Here is a 17577-nt window from a genome sequence, read left to right as displayed (position 1 = left end):
ACTTCAAACTCTGTATGAATCAATTATAAAGAGAATGGTTAAAGCAGATACTATAATTGAAATTGCCTAGTTGCCAAAAACATTTTATAAAGTGAACTAAGAAAATTCCAGTTAAGTCTAGTGGTAGTAAACGTATACTATTTGGTAATTTGCATATTTGGGACATTGTTCTCATTCTCTTTGTCCCTCTAGGACCAATATAACAAGGGCTAATGGCTTACAATAGTTTCTGGTTCTCTTAAAATGAGATGTGAAGGGTGCGTGTGTGTTCGTGGATGCTTGTGAGCCATCTGAACCAGCAGGTAGCCTGCTTGGCTAACACCAGAGGTCAGGGTTAAGCAGAGTTGCTTTATAAAACATTTCGATGGATAATATGGACTAAAAATAAACAGTTTTAAAAGGGGGCAGGATAACTGTGCAAGAGAAGAAAAAGATGGGTGAGAAATGCAAAAAGGTAAGACAGCAATAAGACAAAGCAGAGGGGAGAAAAAAAGAGCAAATACTGTGGTGATGGCGCAGGCGCTCAACTAGACAGACAACATGTCTGTGTAGTATTAGAACCACCATGCCTGTGCGTTACTCTGAAATCCAGCTTAGACACATAGGCTACAGTTCAGTGACCTTTAGTGAACTGCTCAGGACACTGAAAATCAATTGTTGAGTCATGGTTTACATCCAGGGCCATCCTGCCTCCAAACAGTCTCTTCACACCGTGCTTACTACCCTCTAGATACAGTTGAAGACATACTGCAGTGTTCTCAGACTCCTCATCACGTGGGATCATCCACATAACCCAAACAACTTCTAATCATTCAGTAACTCCCTCCGCTGAGTGGAATCCACCAGGGAAGTCCCTTATTGGTGTCCACTCCAGGTGTTTCCCCCTGGAAAGATAGCATAGGGTTTTGTGATGCTCTTACTCTTCATGTAAAGTTTGGGCTGGATGGGGTTTAAGCCATAGTTACATGTTGAATAAGCAGTACTTAATAAAAAGTCTATAAATGATTTATCATGAAAAAAAATTTTAAAAAAATGATTTATCAGGGCAGTAAGTTGTCATCACAACAATAAGTGGTTTCAGTTCTCCCTGTCTATTCAAACATCTCCAATGAGCTTGAGCACATCCTGTTGGAAATCTTAAAGACAAGGTAGCTTTACTGTAGGTAGCTACCACATTCAGGAGCCAAGAGACTGTGGTGATAGAAACAGGGATAGTCTGGCTGGATACATTTCTGAGGAACTGCCACTGACAATATAAATCCTTGGAAGGGCACATATGGATGCCTAGGCTGCAGTTTAATTGCCCACATTCTGAGGAAGTCAAGCATTCCTTCAAAATGTAAACTATACTTTATATTCCAAGTTTTGGCTGGTTTCAACACAGAGTAGCAGTTTACTCGATTCAATCCCATTTATTTTTTTTAAGGAATTCAAATTATCTTTGGAGGGCTAAATGAAACCAAAGATTTTCAATGTTACATGTGGCCCTGTCGTATTTCTCGCACTGTTTCTTTCCCCCATCACTTGGGTTGTCCTTCTAGGAACAAAAGAGAAAAATGAAAGATAGCAACATTGGGTGAGCAGAATTTAAACCTTAAAATGTCTATACAGGTGTTAGTAAATCCTGTCCCAGAGGTTGTTTTATCTTCATTAAAGCCTTTATTTTCATTCAGCTTTCTCCAGAGGGACTGATAAACCACAATTCAGGGTCTGTTTGAGTCTATTCTCCTGTCTATTGAGTGGCCCAGCAGTGGTCTTCAAGTGTATAATTTTCAAATTGGGAAGCAATCGATTGGAATCCTTCATCCTTAACTCCCAACTACAGTTATTAAAGGAGTCAGGAATAAAATGCCGCTTCATAACAAGTGTTTCTCACTTAAAAAAAAAAAATCTTTCATTCTAACCTATAGGAGACTGGAGAGACAGACTTGTACTTACTAAGCAAGAATAGGAATCATTCAGTCTGTGATCCAAAGTCTGCCTCTGCAGTATTCTAAAAAGGAAGGCGTGGTCAAGCTTGCAAGGATTAGCAGAAATAAACTCATCCATACCATGTTTCTGAAAACGGTCTGCATCTGTAAATTCAAAAAAGCATGTATAATACATTTATTTTTCTGGCTTAATAATGGGCAAATACAGTTTTTGAACACAAAATGCATGCCTCATGATAATAGACTATTTTGTATTACAAAAAATACGATGCCAAGAATTCAGCATAGTAACATAGATTGTAATTTTTTGGAGCCTAATGAATAATGACCTGGAAAAATCTGCAAATCATTTGAAATGAGGAAATTGCTATTTTCACTCTAAGCTACTTTTAATATTCATCAGAGAACTAATCTTATTTTCCAATTTTAAGAAAGGTAGATGCGTTTTAAGTATGTATTTACAGAAGGAACCGACTGGAAAAGAACCCAGATCTATTCATAAAAAACAGCAACGATGGCTAGAAGCTTGCTTTCCAAATGGCAAACTAGGGCAGAAATGAACACACAGGCTTCCGCTGGACCACTTCCAGTCTTTTTTTTTTTTTTGAGTCTTATTTAATGGGACCAACCTTAATGTAGAAATGGCAATGAATGCTCTCAAGCTTCAAGTTTAGGAGACATGAAAAAGGGAGCATCATGTTTGTGCAAATATGCAGACAAAGCATAACGTCCCAAATGGCACTTCAATCAAAGGTCCAAATTTACTGTTCTTTACAGACTGCATCTTTCAACGCCTGTAGACCCTGCGGGTTTATCAAAAGGCAAGCTTTTATGATTGCTTTCATTAATGGTATGTTTTGTCAAAGTCTTCAATGTGAGTTATTTACTAAGTATATAGAGAAAAAGCCACACACCACCCAAAAGGAGTGCTGGGGTGTTACTACATTAGCTCTGTTAGAAATGTAGCGCACATTGGGCAAGCAATCAGTTATCGGGATAAAAGTGGACTCTCCTGACAATGGTAGAGCTGAGGCTCCATTGTTTCTTAAAATTTATAGACAGATCTCATTCTGGTAATTACAAAAAGTAGAGTCCTAAATGTAAGCTGAATGTAGTTTTTAAAACCTATATGGCACAATCCTAAAATTGCAAAGGAAAGGAGACAAAAGTTTATTGATTAAACGCAATTATAGAGTCAGGCTCATAATAAAACTCAGTATTGATCTGTGGACATGATGCTAACATAATCAGTCACATTTAGATATTTAGCCCAGATCATATTGATCCTATGTCAAGTTCAACTTTCAGCCATACTTGTGGATGGAAGAACTATGTAATTCAAGCTGAAGGGTCTTCAGAATCACATTAAAAAAAAAAAAAAAAAGATCTCACATCAGTGACAGATATCAAAAGGTGAATGTAGCAAGTAGGCATCAATGGGAGTTCATTGACGATGGAAGGTATGAGGTTATGATCCAAGGAGAAATTGGCATATGTTTTCCTTTACATTTACTAATTACTTAACTGAATGATTAAATGCATTACATGTGGTAAATTAGTATTAATTGGATGAACACTAAATGTTATTAAACTGCTTTTCCTGAACTGAGAAATAAGACAATTCAACTTCTCTCGTATTTTATTCTTATGTCTGATGGTCTTTCAAAGGAAAGTCTTTCAAAGTTACATATATGATAATGTGAAATAATATGAGTAGACAGAATACTGAAAAATGCAAGGCACATATATTATAAAACCATTATTTTGTATTTTAAAGAATCTTAAAATCTTCGTTTATCCATTTATTTGAGTAAAAAAACTTTTAGTGTCACCTTTATGCAATTCCTAGTTTTATAAAACAACTGCTGAATTTTATTATTTCTTTCACCAGAGAAGGTCATAACAAGAAGTTAAAAATAACACCAATTAATGACTTATCTATTGAGAACAGGATATATAAGAAATTCCACAGAAAATCCATCATTCTTTTATTCTACAAAATACATACATTACATATTTAAATACATACAGTATGTTCTACATAATCCTCTTTTTACTTCTGCCTTTTATAAAGGTTTATAGGAGCAAAATTTTTATTTTAAAGCAATGGGTATATAGTCTTTAAATAGTACCTACAAGTTCTTGAAAAAAAAAAGCCTGTTTCATTTCTATAATTAAATCATATTTTCAAAAATGAATATACTTTATGAAGCATTTTCCTCAAGAAATGTAATTCTAAACTATATATTTGCTAATGTGTCAAGCCCTTTGGAATCACACACATGAATGAAAAATTACTTTGCCAATGATTACCTTTAGTGATGAAATATTTCTAATAGCAATTTAAATCACAAAAACAGACCCCATATTGACAGTGATAAAACTTGTAGGCGAACAATATTCTATAAAAAAAAAAAACAACAACCTACAATCTCTCTGGCGCTATGATTCTATGAAAGCGAAATGTATTCTTAGGGATTATCCCATCTTCAAAACACAGGCTGTAAAGACCAAGAATCTCTATTTCTTTCTTTTTATGTCTGATAAGCACAATTTAAAATATTTTATGCAATCCGAAGAGAAACCAGAGTGAAGGGGGGGAAATCGGAGGGGGAGATGAACCATGAGAGACTGTGGACTCTGAGAAACAAACTGAGGGTTCCAGAGGGGAGGGGGGTGTGGGGGGATGGGTTAGCCGGGTGATGGGTATTAAAGAGGGCACATTCTGCATGGAGCACCGGGTGTTATACGCAAACAATGAATCATGGAACACTACATCAAAAACTAATGATGTAATGTATGGTGATTAACATAATAAAAAATAAATATTTTATGCAAATATACTTCACCATGCACCACTGATTCATTAGTTTCCATGAATTTATGAAGAAATAAATTTTGAAAAAGCAACAGTTTTGATCTCCCTGTGTGAGAAATCTTTCACTTTAAAATCCTCTCATGAACTAAAGTAAAATAAGAAAACATCTATTGTTAAAATATTACCTAGTTTTTTATTTCTGTAAAATGGTATTTTCATATAGTTTTCTCTTGGCATAACATATCAACATCTACTCTTAGAAAACACAGAGATATCATCTGGATCAAATGAACTGTGCTTTCAATCAATCACATAACCAAATGCAAGGCTTGGAGACTTGCTTTAAAACTGGGTTATGCTCGATTATCTTCAATTAATGTTTATTAAAACACAAAATTATGGTGACTAGTTTTAAATGAAAAATTATTCATGGCACTAATCAAATGTTCACTGATAATGACAAATTTCAGTTCAGTTTGTCTTCCAAAACGATGTAAGAAAATTATCAAAAGAAACCAACAAGATATGAGCTTGAACAATGCACAGCAAAACTGTCATAAATTGTCATGATTAACCTATGGACTAACTACAGATGTGGGACATGGTAATTGAGGATACTGGTGGAGAGTTTCTACGGTAACAATTGGATATATGCTCCAGCATCTTTAGGTGGTACTGTCACCAGGTGTGGAAGAAGTGGATGGAATAAAACCCAAATTGAGAAAGATTATTATTTGCTATAGATTTACGGAATTATAGAAGCTTATTCAAATGGAACCTGAAAATTTAAATTTTTAATTAGGGTAATAGCTGTTGGAAATCAAGGGAAAAGAATAAGTAGGCTGATGGTACCAATTTAAACAGTTAACACTGACTTGAAAATAGCTAGCCTACAAAACAACGTGAGGACTATTAGTAACCTGGTAGGCCCCGCTGTGGTGTGCGCGAGGGGGCTCTTTGGTGGGCACTGACCACGGCCAGCCCCTATGTGCTCCAGAATCCAAGACCAGGACAGGCATCTAAGTCAGAGTTCCAAATGTGAGATGGGGAAAAATTTAACTGAAATGTTTCTTCTTCCTTCGCAACTAATTCTAAGGATGCTGCATTTCTTTTCTTTTTTTTCCTGCTGCTCCTGGTGTTGAGAGAAATTAGGGATATAAAACAGTGGAGGAAAAGGAAGCAGGGGAGAGGCAAATGGGATACTGCAGGAGAAGAGGTGGCCGTTCATTAGCATTCTGAGACCACTCAGGTGTCCAGGCCTGGGACTCAAGTACCAAAAGGACTATGAAGAAGGCGCTGCTACCTAAGAGCTCATCTGCTCCTCTGCAAAATCCTGAACTGAACTAAGCAGCATATGAATCTTTTGAAATACAATAACTTGGTTTAAAATTGTCCTATGTTTAAGAGCTTGCCCGTAGCTGCATTTACCATACCACATCTGATTATACTTTCCTTGTCGCTCAAACTCTGAGCTTGAAAATTCACAAGAAGGTAAACATGGCACAGGGAAGGACCTCATGTATTTTTATAGCACCCATGTGGCCATTAATAGGAAGTTTTATGTTACAAAATTCTATGTAGATTATCTTGGTTGATATTTTTTATGTACACATTTTATGCTGAACACCAAAGAGAAACGTCAATACCTATATTAATTAGGAGTTTGTTCACATCTCTATTATTGACCCAAATAATTTCTTAGCTTGTTTTTGTTAAATTGACTAAAAACGGATGTATGAATTTACACATCTTGCTTTCTGGGGCAAATAACAACTAGTATTTTCGCATGACAATTTTAATCAACACATACAGACCTAGAATCATAAGCAAAGCAAACCAGTATTCAACATTTACGTGAAATAATATATTCAATGTAAAGTAAAACATACCTATGAAGTGTGAAATTATCTTACTAGATCAAGAAAATAAGCTCATAAAATTAAATGTAAGTTTATATTCCAATTTAAGAATTTTTTTTTAAAATTTGATTTAAAAAGAAGGTAACTTTTCTGGTTCATTTTTGACATTTCTTTATTATTGGAAGTCAATTAGTACTGTGTTGTGTTGTATTATGTTACATACATATTGCATTGCATTATATACAGAAGAGAGAAAAATGAAAAACAGGTGCTTTGCATAGTGAAGGATAGTTTAACCAAAGAATGTCTGTCAGTCTGGCAAAAGGCAATGCACTGTCTGAAGCAGAAAATCTGGATAGCAAGCAGACCCCCGACCCTACCCATTCAGTTTACCCTATTTTCTTAGAATTTCTAAATATCCTGAAAATCAAACAAACAGGGAAGTCAAATAGATTCACGTACCAGAAAAATCTGTAAATACATACCATCATTTATATCCTAAAACAGATAAGGTTGCCTTCAAATAAGGTAGACTTTGGAAATTTATTATTTTGTTCTATCTCAACATTTAGTCAGTGTGTTTAGTTTTTAAGTTATAACAGATACTTCAAAGATAATTCAGAAAACAGAGGAAATAAATCAGTAACTAAACCCTTTAAACTCATCCATTGTGAATAGTTTAGGTATAAATTCTACTTATATTTATAAAATTTTTTAGCAGTTATAATATCACATACATAATTTAGTATTTTTCCACTTAACATTACTGAGTATTTCTTTTCCATGCTATCATAACACCTTCACAGCCATTACCTTTATTCCCACATGAATGGTAGATATTAGGTTGTTTCCACTTTACTCTTGTGGCAAAAATGAACTTTTTTTCATAAATGGTAAAGTTAACCTAAATATTCTGGGTTTGTCTAGAAAGTAGGAGACTGACACTGTAAACAAGATCATGATATTCCTTTAAAAATCACATTATTATAAAGATTTTAATACAATGAAGCAAAAAAAAAAATCATGAAAATACTTACCCTTACCAGCTATAGGTCAGCAAAGGAATGAAAAAGCATATTTAAATGGATTAGGAGCATACTGACTTCTATAACTAGTCATTTTAATTTCATATCATTTTCTTACTTTCTACTAATGACTCTAAAAGTTGTTCTTCCTAGAGGTGATCAAAAAAGAAGAAAAGGAAATGCCAGGGAAATCGCAGAAGGGAAGAAAATACTAAGCGCTAACTACTCTCTGGAGAAGTCCAATGGGTGGCTTCTCTGCGAGAGGTCAAGATCAGTATTCTCATTCAATGAGGTACAAACACATTTTTCTTCCTTCCTCCCCTCCCCCCACCTTTTTAAAGAAAGATGAAACAGCAGGGTCTTCTGTGATAGAAAACTTTACTAAAGGGGCGCCTGAGTGGCTCAGTCGTTAAGCGTCTGCCATCGGCTCAGGTCATGATCCCAGGGTCCTGGGATCGAGCCCCGCATCGGGCTCCTCGCTCTGCGGGAAGCCTGCTTCTCCCTCTCACACTCCCCTTGCTTGTGTTCCCTCTCTCGCTGTCTCTCTCTCTGTCAAATAAATAAATAAAAATCTTAAAAAAAAAAACTTTACTAAACATCTGGAATACAGGAAAGCTGTTGTTAACATAACCAAAACAGTTTGGCTTTTTACAACAAGTTTGGATTTTTTGGAACAAGTGAATCAAGGGGCTAGAAAACTCCATCCCACTTAGCCTAATCAACACTGCTTTGACAATAGGCTGATATCTGATCGTAGAAAGGTTTTGTGAGAAAGAGAGTACATGGTTATTTGAATCAACTGATTACTAGATCTTATATTCATTAATTCTATATTGCATAGTCATGGCCTTAATGTTCTAGGCCAGGGGTTGGGTATTTCTTGCACTTAGGATATGAAAAAAAATACTGAAACACAAGTGAGGAGACCTTTTCACAAAAATAATGTTCAAGTGGTTCTCAAATGAGGGTGTTTCTAGCCCATCTTTAACTCTGCCCCCCCCAACATTTGGCAATGTCTGAAGATATTTTTGGTTATCAGGTGGGGGGGGTATGGTTTGCTACTGGAATCTAGTGAGTGGAAGCCAAGGATGAAGCTAAGCATCCTATAATTCACAGGACAGCCCTCCTGGCAACCCTTGAAACAAAGCATTATCTGGTCCAAAATGTTAGTGCCGAGGTTGAGAAATCTTACTCTAACTTGCAAAAAACAATCATTCTGTTTCTTGTCAGGATGCAGTCATGGAGAACAGATTTACCTCCTACCTGAAACAACTAAAAATTCAGAAAAAAATACATTAAAGAAATAGTTCTCAAAACATTGGACATCAGACAACCCAGGAGAGTGATTCCTGAGAAACAGGAAACAAATGTGGTGAGCTGAGGATCAAGTTAAGACCCGGAAAAACTTTCAAAGCTGAGGCACAGGGAACAAGAACCCACAAAGCACTAGTGTGCTCCCCAAGTTGAGAAGACGGACCTGACAATTCAGGAAGGTCAAAATGGCTAGAGTCTGCCTGCAAGAATATGGTTTCCTACCCCTTCCTCTTTCCATATTCAGTTGAATACTGATTGCTTCACACATGTGAGGAGACCACCTCTGGCCAGAGAAGAAATCATCCTAAAGGATGAGAGGGGGCAGTGCCGAAAACTCACACAGAGCCTGCAATAGTACTTGTTCTCAACAGTCAGTAGGAAACCTCAAAATTCATGGGTCATCGCTTAGAGTCTTTAAGAAGAATCGTGGTCCCGAAATGGGGAAAATTAATCCAAGACTAGACACTATTTAGTTCCACCTAACAAAACTTAAGAGTAAAACCTGAAAAGATTGAACTGTTTCCAAGTGACTTAAGTGTGTCTTAGAATAAAACTCAAGGACATTTTCATGAAGAAAACTACATCAAGGCACATTATAAACTAACTGCTCAACACCAGTGTTAAAGAGAAAATCTTTAAAGCAGCTAGAGGGAAAAAATACATTATGTACATAGAAACAGGCAAAAATGAACACATTTCTCATTATTAAACAAGGTGTTAGAGTATGAGGCAAAATCTTTAAAGTATTGAAAGAAATTTTCTTTCAAAATGAAGGTAAATTACTTTTTCATATGTAAGAAAGTTAAAAGAATCACCACCAGACTTGCACTTAAGTCACAAGAAGTCTTTCAAGAAATATATTTTTTTAAAGATTTGACAGAGAGAGAGAGAGAGATAGCGAGCAAGAGAGTGAGCACAAGTGGGAAGCAGCAGGCAGAAGGAGATGGAGAAGCAGGGTCCCCGCCCAGCAGGGAGCCTGATACGGGGCTCAATCCCAGGACCCTAGGATCATGACCTGAGCCGAAGGCAGACGCTTAACCAACTGAGCCACCCAGGCGCCCCAAGAAGTAAGAGATTTCTACAAGACAATGGAGAACACTGGAACTGGTAACTACTTGGGTAAGTATATAACAAATACTTTCTCATACTATTTAAATTTCCCTAAAAGGTAATTGACTGTTAAGGCAATAATTATAATAGCAAGGTATTGTGGGATTTATAATATGTGAAGAAGTAAAATGTAGGACAAGAATAGTCTAGAGGCTAGAAGGGGAGAAATGGAAGTATACTATTTTAAGCTGCATATACTATTGATGAAGTGCTATGAAGATGGACTGTGGTAAGTTTAAAGAGGTATACTTCTAACCCTGAAACACAAAGGTAGCTGGACTTGAGCTCATATTCCATCTTTAATTTTTGGCTTAATGTGCCATGAAGATGCCCAGACGTGATAGTGAAAAGAGAGAAGTTATTTGATACGAGAAAAATACAAGACGAAAATAATGCATGTCAAGATGTTACTCCCCTGGAGAAGAACCTTAATAGTAGAACCTTTTAACTGAAAAGTAAAAAATTGAATTTAAAGTCATAGAAAAACTGACATTACAGATGAGACCAAAGAAGCTTTGCAAAGGAGTGTAACAAGTTAGAATATTTGGTTTAATGATTATTAAAGCTGTGTTTGAAAATATTTCTATAACTAGTACATCATTTGTTATTAATCACTTATAGATTCAAATGAAAAATAAATTTTTTTAAATGATTTAAATTAGCATACAAAGGATGACATGAATACTAAGGTATTTAGATAAAGTTGGCTTGATGACTTGCTCTTTTTTATCAATCTACAACAGAAAATAGCCCTATTATCCTTCTGGACTATTAAGAACAACCCTAGGAAGTGATGGTTCATCATTTTGGTGTTCTGGAGTCCTATCAATGCTTATTTGATTTTGTAATACTTTTCCCATTTTTATAGAACATGTAAGGTAAAACAGTAAGTTTAAATAAATTTTATTGGAGAAGTTTTAGTGTTTTCTTATATGTTCTGGAGATTCCCAGATATACCCTAATGCTTGGCAAATTCAGGACTGAAAACCCACGCAACATTTATTCCAGATCTGTGTGAAAAAATTAGAGAGTTGATTCTATGGCTACTAATACAAATGATTTTTATTCAATTAGGAATTCATTAATGATGTAAACTATGATACTGAACAAATGTGTCTCAATTTTATATCTTATTAAGGTTATTAATTGATAATCCAATTATTTTTCAACAAAACTTACAAAGCTGAGCATCTGCATGGAGAGTCCCACCTTTATGATTCAGTTTCTGGGTTTGAATCGCAGGAATGGGTTTATATGACTGACCTGTGGCCCTATACATGGCCTGAACCCATAATATTCTATCCTGTTCATCATCACTGGCAAATATCACAGTGTCTCCTTCTTTAACTGCATTAAAGAACATATGACCACCCTGAAGGCCTGTGGAGGAAGAAAGACGTCATTAAAAACTTACATAATTGGCAGATTTCAAGCTCATGCACTAAACAGTCACATGGAAGAGAATCAGTTTGACATTGGTAGCTCAATGCTGTTAACAGGAGAAAGGTTTAAACTTCCATATAACTTTAAAAATTAAAAACAGCTTAAGGAAACGAACAGTTCATGACACAGTAACATTCTGCAAGCCATAAAAACCTACTCCATAGAAATATATAGCACAGTCTGCAAACTCAGGCCAGAGAAGAAAGTCTTATCTTTTGGCACATTTCTCATTCTACATGCAGGAGAAATATATGGTGATTTTAGCAGAAAAGAAACACAGGTAGGGCAAAAACGATACTTGTATCTGTATGGTATTTTATCCTTTGCAAAATTCTTTGACAAAGAAGCTATTTTGCATTTTTCTGTGACCAATTAGTGAATGGGATCACAGATTCCTACTTTTAATCTCTCCATATTAAATTCCTAATCTCTGTATTAAATCTACATATTTCTTAGTATTGCTTTATTAATTTCATTAACCTCCACATATTAATTCATTCCCTCACCAATGTTAGATACCAAGCATCTAGTACATACGTAGTATTAATATGGAAGTAGGGAGAGAATTTAAGAATGTGATATGGGGAAAAAAATTGGTAGAATATACAAAAATTCATCTGCTGCTTCCTTCCCTATTTCTGTCTCTTTTACATTTTGGCTTTCCAGTAAGAAGTTCATATAAGCATTGCTGATATTTCTCATATAATTTTTCTATTACAGTAACTTTCACATATTGTATCGTTGTCTTAAAGATAACAGAAATGAGGAGTTATGGCTAAAGCTAAGTAGCCCTCAGAAAGATATACTTTGAATCTCATGAAGTCTTGTCTAGGTACATAAATGAAATATGCCCTCTATTCATTCAATGGAGTTTGAAACCTAGAACAGAGACAGGATATTTATGAGAATTTCATCAATACATGAATGGCAGAGAAAGCGATACAATTTAGAATTACCTGGGTGGGGGTCTGTGTAATCCACAGTGTATCCTTCAAGTTGCATTAGTTCTTGTGGTTCAGACTTTTTTTCTCTATAACTGCACATAGCAAATGTGTATTGGCTAACCTGTACAAGAAAAGGTTTGCAGATTGCTTGCATTAAATTTCTTTTATTTTTTATCAGAAGACTCTTTGCCAAATTTTAAAGATAACATGCTTTGCTCATAAATTATTAAATGTCAGCATTTTTCAAAACCTAGCTCAGGGATTAAAGCACCTTTCATCTGTCAGCTTGCAGTTAGGCCTTCCATGCCTATGATCCAGCATTTCCCAAACCAACAATCTGCTGGCCAAGATTCTATGAGATATTAATAGAAGCACCATAAAAAAGCATTCACATCAAAAACAAGTTTGAGAATTACTGGGTTAACTAAAGATAAACAGGCTTCTTCTACTGCATGTTTTCTTATGACCTTTAATAGGCTAACATACTTTATGAATCTCTAAGGGTAAGACAACAGGAACATTCTCAAACTTATATGATCATGGAATTATATATTATTTTATTTTTTTTAGAGAGAGAGAGAGGGAGAGTGTGCGCTTGTGTGGGAGAGGGCAAGGTAGTGGGGGCAGAGGGACAGAGAGAATCTTATGTAGGCTCCAGGCTCAGTGCAGAGCCCACGTGGGGCTGGATCTCACGACTCCGAGATCCTGACCCGAGCTGAAATTAAGAGTCCAACACTTAACCAACTGAGCCACCCAGGAGCCCCATGGAACTACATTTTAAAGCATGCTTATTTTAACCTTTAACTAAAGCAAAAGAAAAAAAGATTTTAATAAATGTTGAGAATTTACTGTAACCAAACCCACAGGAAGGTCCAGGGTAAGTGAGTTTTAGGCAGCCAGTGACTTAACACTGCCAAGATCCGCTGTCTCTCCATTCTACTTCTCTTTTGAAACTGGCTTCATTTTCTTGTGGGGCAGTCTGGTTGACCTAGAACCACAGTTGCAAACAGCTCTCAGTCACCTCCCTGGCTGTCCCACCCTGAGTCATGAGGCCGTATTTGCACCAATCACCAAGGCTAAGGGGTAAAAGTAACATTAGCCCAATTTGGGTCAAGAGCTTACATCTGTGGCCAAGAATGTCACATGCTACAACAGGTGGGCTCTGAGAAGTTCCCCCAAAATAGAGACAGGAGGTGCTGTTCCCAGCAGGAGATAAGAATGTTTGGTAGATTAATACCTAAATTGCAAAATATCTTACAACACAGGATCCATGGAAAAGTTTCGGGTAATGTGAATTATGCCCCCTTTCCACTTTTAAATACAGATGAAACTAAGGAAACATAAAAAGAGCTTTTAATAGACAAAGATTAAAGAGGACTCAAAAGCGAGCTAATTATGAAAGAAAAAATTACATGGACTACGTTAAAATTAAGAAATTCTCCTCATTAAAGGATACCACGAAGAAAGTAAAAAGGCAAAGCCACAAACTAAGAGAAGATGTATGCAAAATATATATTTGACAAAGAACTAGTATCTATCGATATGGAGGGACAGATAAGAGCAGCAACTGAGGTTACTGAGAGACGAGGCGATTCTGCTTTAGGACTGCAGCATCAACTCCTGCCTGAGTCTCCAGCCCGCTGGAAACTTATATTCTGTAAGCCTTACTATGTATTACGCAATCCCTTTGAGCCAGCAAATCTCCTTCTAAGAACTTATTCCAAATAAACAAATGGACGAGTATTCAAAGATGCATGTGTAGTGTGTTCACCACAGTATTGAATATAAGCAAAAACTGGAAAAACCAACAGTGGTTTGGTTAAATACATTATGGCATGACCACACAGTAGAATGCTATTCAGCCATCAAAACACATGACAGATTTTTTTTTTCCAGACATGGAACTATTTCTAAGATAACATCATAACATAAAAAGTAGGTGAAAAACAAAAATGTAGAGTGTGCTCTTTTGGGTAAACACTATATATACATATGAGTAAGATACAGACTAAGATATCTATAGTAATTATTAGAAGGTGCAATTGTGGGTGATTTTATTTAGAGTTTTTAAAAAAATATGAATTATGTTTAAAAAAATTTTAAGTAATCTCTACACTGAATATGGGGCTCAAGCTCACAACTCCTGACATCAAGAGTCGCATGCTCTACCAACTGAGCCAGCCAGGTGCCCCTGAGTTATATTTTAATGAGGAAAAAAAGAGTACAGCTACTTATTTTGAAAAACAAAAAACAAAAAAACCCCGTAAAACCTTTGGGAATCGTGAGGCAAATAACCTGAAAACACCTGTGGTTCTTGTACTCTGAAGTTCTCCTTTTCTTGCCCTCATAGACTGTCGATGAATGTACTTTTTCACCTGCCTATGCTCAAGGCTTACAGATGAAACCTGGTGGTGGCTCCTACAGTGATCTGTTACCAAAGGCGGCTTCAGTTTCCTTGTGTAAAAAGGTATGATTGTGGGGGATTTGGAGAGATTGGGAGAGGTGTGGTGGTGGGTGGTGAATGATGACATTATACTTCCATTATTCGTTCTAAAAAGCAGCTCATTCTCTTACTTAAGGGCAATAACTTAGTCTCAAGTTCCACTATTCTTCCATAAAGTGATTTAATGTAGTGTTATCTTAATATAAAATATTTCAAGCATGAACAAAAGTACAATAATATACTAACATGTCTATTTTTTAAAGATTTGAGAGAGTGAGAGAGCGAGCGAGAGAGCACATGTGTGCAGAGGAGGGGCAGAGGGAGAGAGAAACTTAAGCAAACTCCACACAGAGTGTGGAGCCTGACACAGGGCTCGATCTCATGACTCTGAGATCATGACCTGAGCTGAAACCAAGAGTGGCTTTTAACCAATTGAACCACCCAGGTGCCCCTGAATCATAACTTTTTTTTTTTTAAGATTTTATTTATTTATTTGAGAGAGAGAGAGAGAGAAACAGCATGAGAGGGGAGAGGGTCAGAGGGAGAAGCAGGTGCCCCGCTGAGCCAGGAGCCCGATGTGGGACTCGATCCCAGGACCCTGGAATCATGACCTGAGTTGAAGGCAGAAGCCACCCAGGTGTCCCCGAATCATAACTTCTTGTATATATATACTTCAGAATTTTTTGTTTAGTTTTATCTACTCAAACACATTTTCTTTTCTCTCTCCACAGAGGTAATTACCATGCTGAACTTTGTGCTTATTATTTCCATGCATGTTTTAAAAGTTTTATTACATATAATATTTTAGGTTCCTAGACCCAATTCCAACCTGTTGGGTATGTAGGCAGGGTGGCTTCCACACCAATAACAAACAATGCTCTGGACACCAGCTGGGTGTCCCACAATACACTCAATTCTAACTCTATACCAAGAGAGCACACAGAATTAGAATTCCACAGGTTAAGGGTTCAGTCCTACAAGACTGCCTCAACCTAACCCCCTTTTCAGATGCCAGTCATAACCCCAGGCTGTATAATCTATAGATTGGAGGTTCCTATCTACCCTTTCCTTGTACTTCAGATGCTAGTCCAAATTATTACCTGTATTTCTGACGGGCTACGGATTAGGAGTTCCCACAACCTTCTCCCTAAATCAACTGTTTACCAGCCTGGAAACTCTCCCAATCCCCTTCTTTTAGGTTTTTATAGAGGCTTCATTACAGTGGCATGACTGATTAAATCACTGGCCATTAGCGATTTATTCAGCGTCCAGCCCCTCTCCCCTCCCCTACGTCTGGGAGGGTGAGGGGTAGGTGAGAGTGAAAGTTCCAACTCTCTAATCACACTGTTGGTCCTCTAGGCAAGCAGCTGCCCATCCTTAGGTGGGTTCTACAAGTCACCAGTAACATAACAAAAGACACCTTTAGCACTCTTTAGGAAAGTACAAGGGTTCTGTGTTAGAATGGGGATGAAGACCAAATATGTATTTATTATAAATCACAATTACCATGTAAGTAAATTGATAAGGTATTTCTTCACACACTTTAAAACTTTGTATGAATGAATCAGACACATTTCTTCTGCAACTCCCCCTCCCCAAAGTTCAACATATTTAACCATCTTGATACATACACTTTGAACTGAATTATCACACCTTACCCAATGTTCTAGTGATGGCCTTCAGTTTCTTACACTTGTTGCCATTAAAAATAATGCCCAACGGTCATTCTTGCACACATGTGTGAGAGCTATTTGAAGGGCTACAACAGGGAGCGGAACTGCTAGGTTGTAGGGCGTGTGTATCTTCAACCTCACTAGATATTTCAAAACTACTTTCCAATTCATACATACACCAGTGGTACATGAGAGCTCCTGATACTACCCATCTTTGCCGAACTTGGTATTTTGAGTCTTTTTATATTTTACCAATTTTGATGAATGGGAAGTGGTATTTCACTAGTACCTGAATTTACAATTTTCATTACTAATAGAGCTGAGCATTTCCTCATGTTTTTTTACACTTGGGATTTCTTTTTCTGTGGGTTTCTTTATTAAACAAGTTTGCTCATTTTCTAATGTATCAGTCATTCAAATTCTTTTTCCACAATCAGTTTTGCTAAAAGTTTATTTCCTTTTTTGAGTGCTTGCAAAGAATATCTTTGCATTTTGTTACTTTTTGTTTTCTATTCCTTAATTTCTGTGAGCTTTATTATTTCTCCCTTCTTTTGGGGGGTAGTTAACTTTATTCTTTCATGAATATTTTATTTCATCTACTTAGCTTATCCATTTTCAGTTGTTATTCATTTATAATTCAACAAACCTAAATGCATGTATATTTCGGTTTATTCTAAATTTACCTTCGCTTCATCTCACAAGTTATATATAGCATTTTCATTAGTTCAGTTCTATTTCTCATATTCATTTGTTCTTTTCTACATGAGTTATTTACAAGTGTGCTTTTAAATTTGGATCTGCAGTTACACTTTTATTACTGAGTTTTAAAGTAATTCCACTGTGACCAGAATGATTCAGAATTTTGGTCTTTTTTGAGACCTGCTCTATTGCCTAGGGCACAGCCAATTGTTAAAAGAATGCTTAAAAAGAATGCATCTTTTGCAATTATTGTTCAGTGATTATATCCATTATATCAAATTTACTAATTGTGTAGAAAAATACACTACACGGTTTTCT

General features: G+C 36.3%; 1 protein-coding gene across 9 annotated transcripts in view; it reads right to left on the bottom strand.

The window, feature by feature from the left end:
- Positions 1 to 17577, bottom strand: part of CADPS2 (calcium dependent secretion activator 2) — a 495106-nt gene that overhangs the window by 143677 nt on the left and 333852 nt on the right. For 5 of the 9 annotated variants that reach the window (XM_081800170.1, XM_081800179.1, XM_081800172.1 and 2 more), the window contains exons 10-12: positions 12457 to 12565; positions 11228 to 11437; positions 1939 to 2075 (exon numbers count right to left, since the gene is read on the bottom strand). In XM_081800170.1, the coding sequence (XP_081656296.1) occupies positions 1939 to 2075; positions 11228 to 11437; positions 12457 to 12565 (456 nt within the window). The remainder of the gene's footprint in view (positions 1 to 1938; positions 2076 to 11227; positions 11438 to 12456; positions 12566 to 17577) is intronic. The other 4 variants (XM_081800171.1, XM_081800174.1, XM_081800175.1 and 1 more) reach the window with 1 other exon arrangement.

This window comes from Leptonychotes weddellii, chromosome 12 (assembly GCF_054177405.1).
Source record: "Leptonychotes weddellii isolate Sample4059 chromosome 12, ASM5417740v2, whole genome shotgun sequence".
Classification (NCBI taxonomy): Eukaryota; Metazoa; Chordata; class Mammalia; order Carnivora; family Phocidae; genus Leptonychotes; species Leptonychotes weddellii.
The sequence above is the reverse complement of the archived record's forward strand: the minus strand, read 5'-3'. Positions and strand labels throughout refer to the sequence as shown.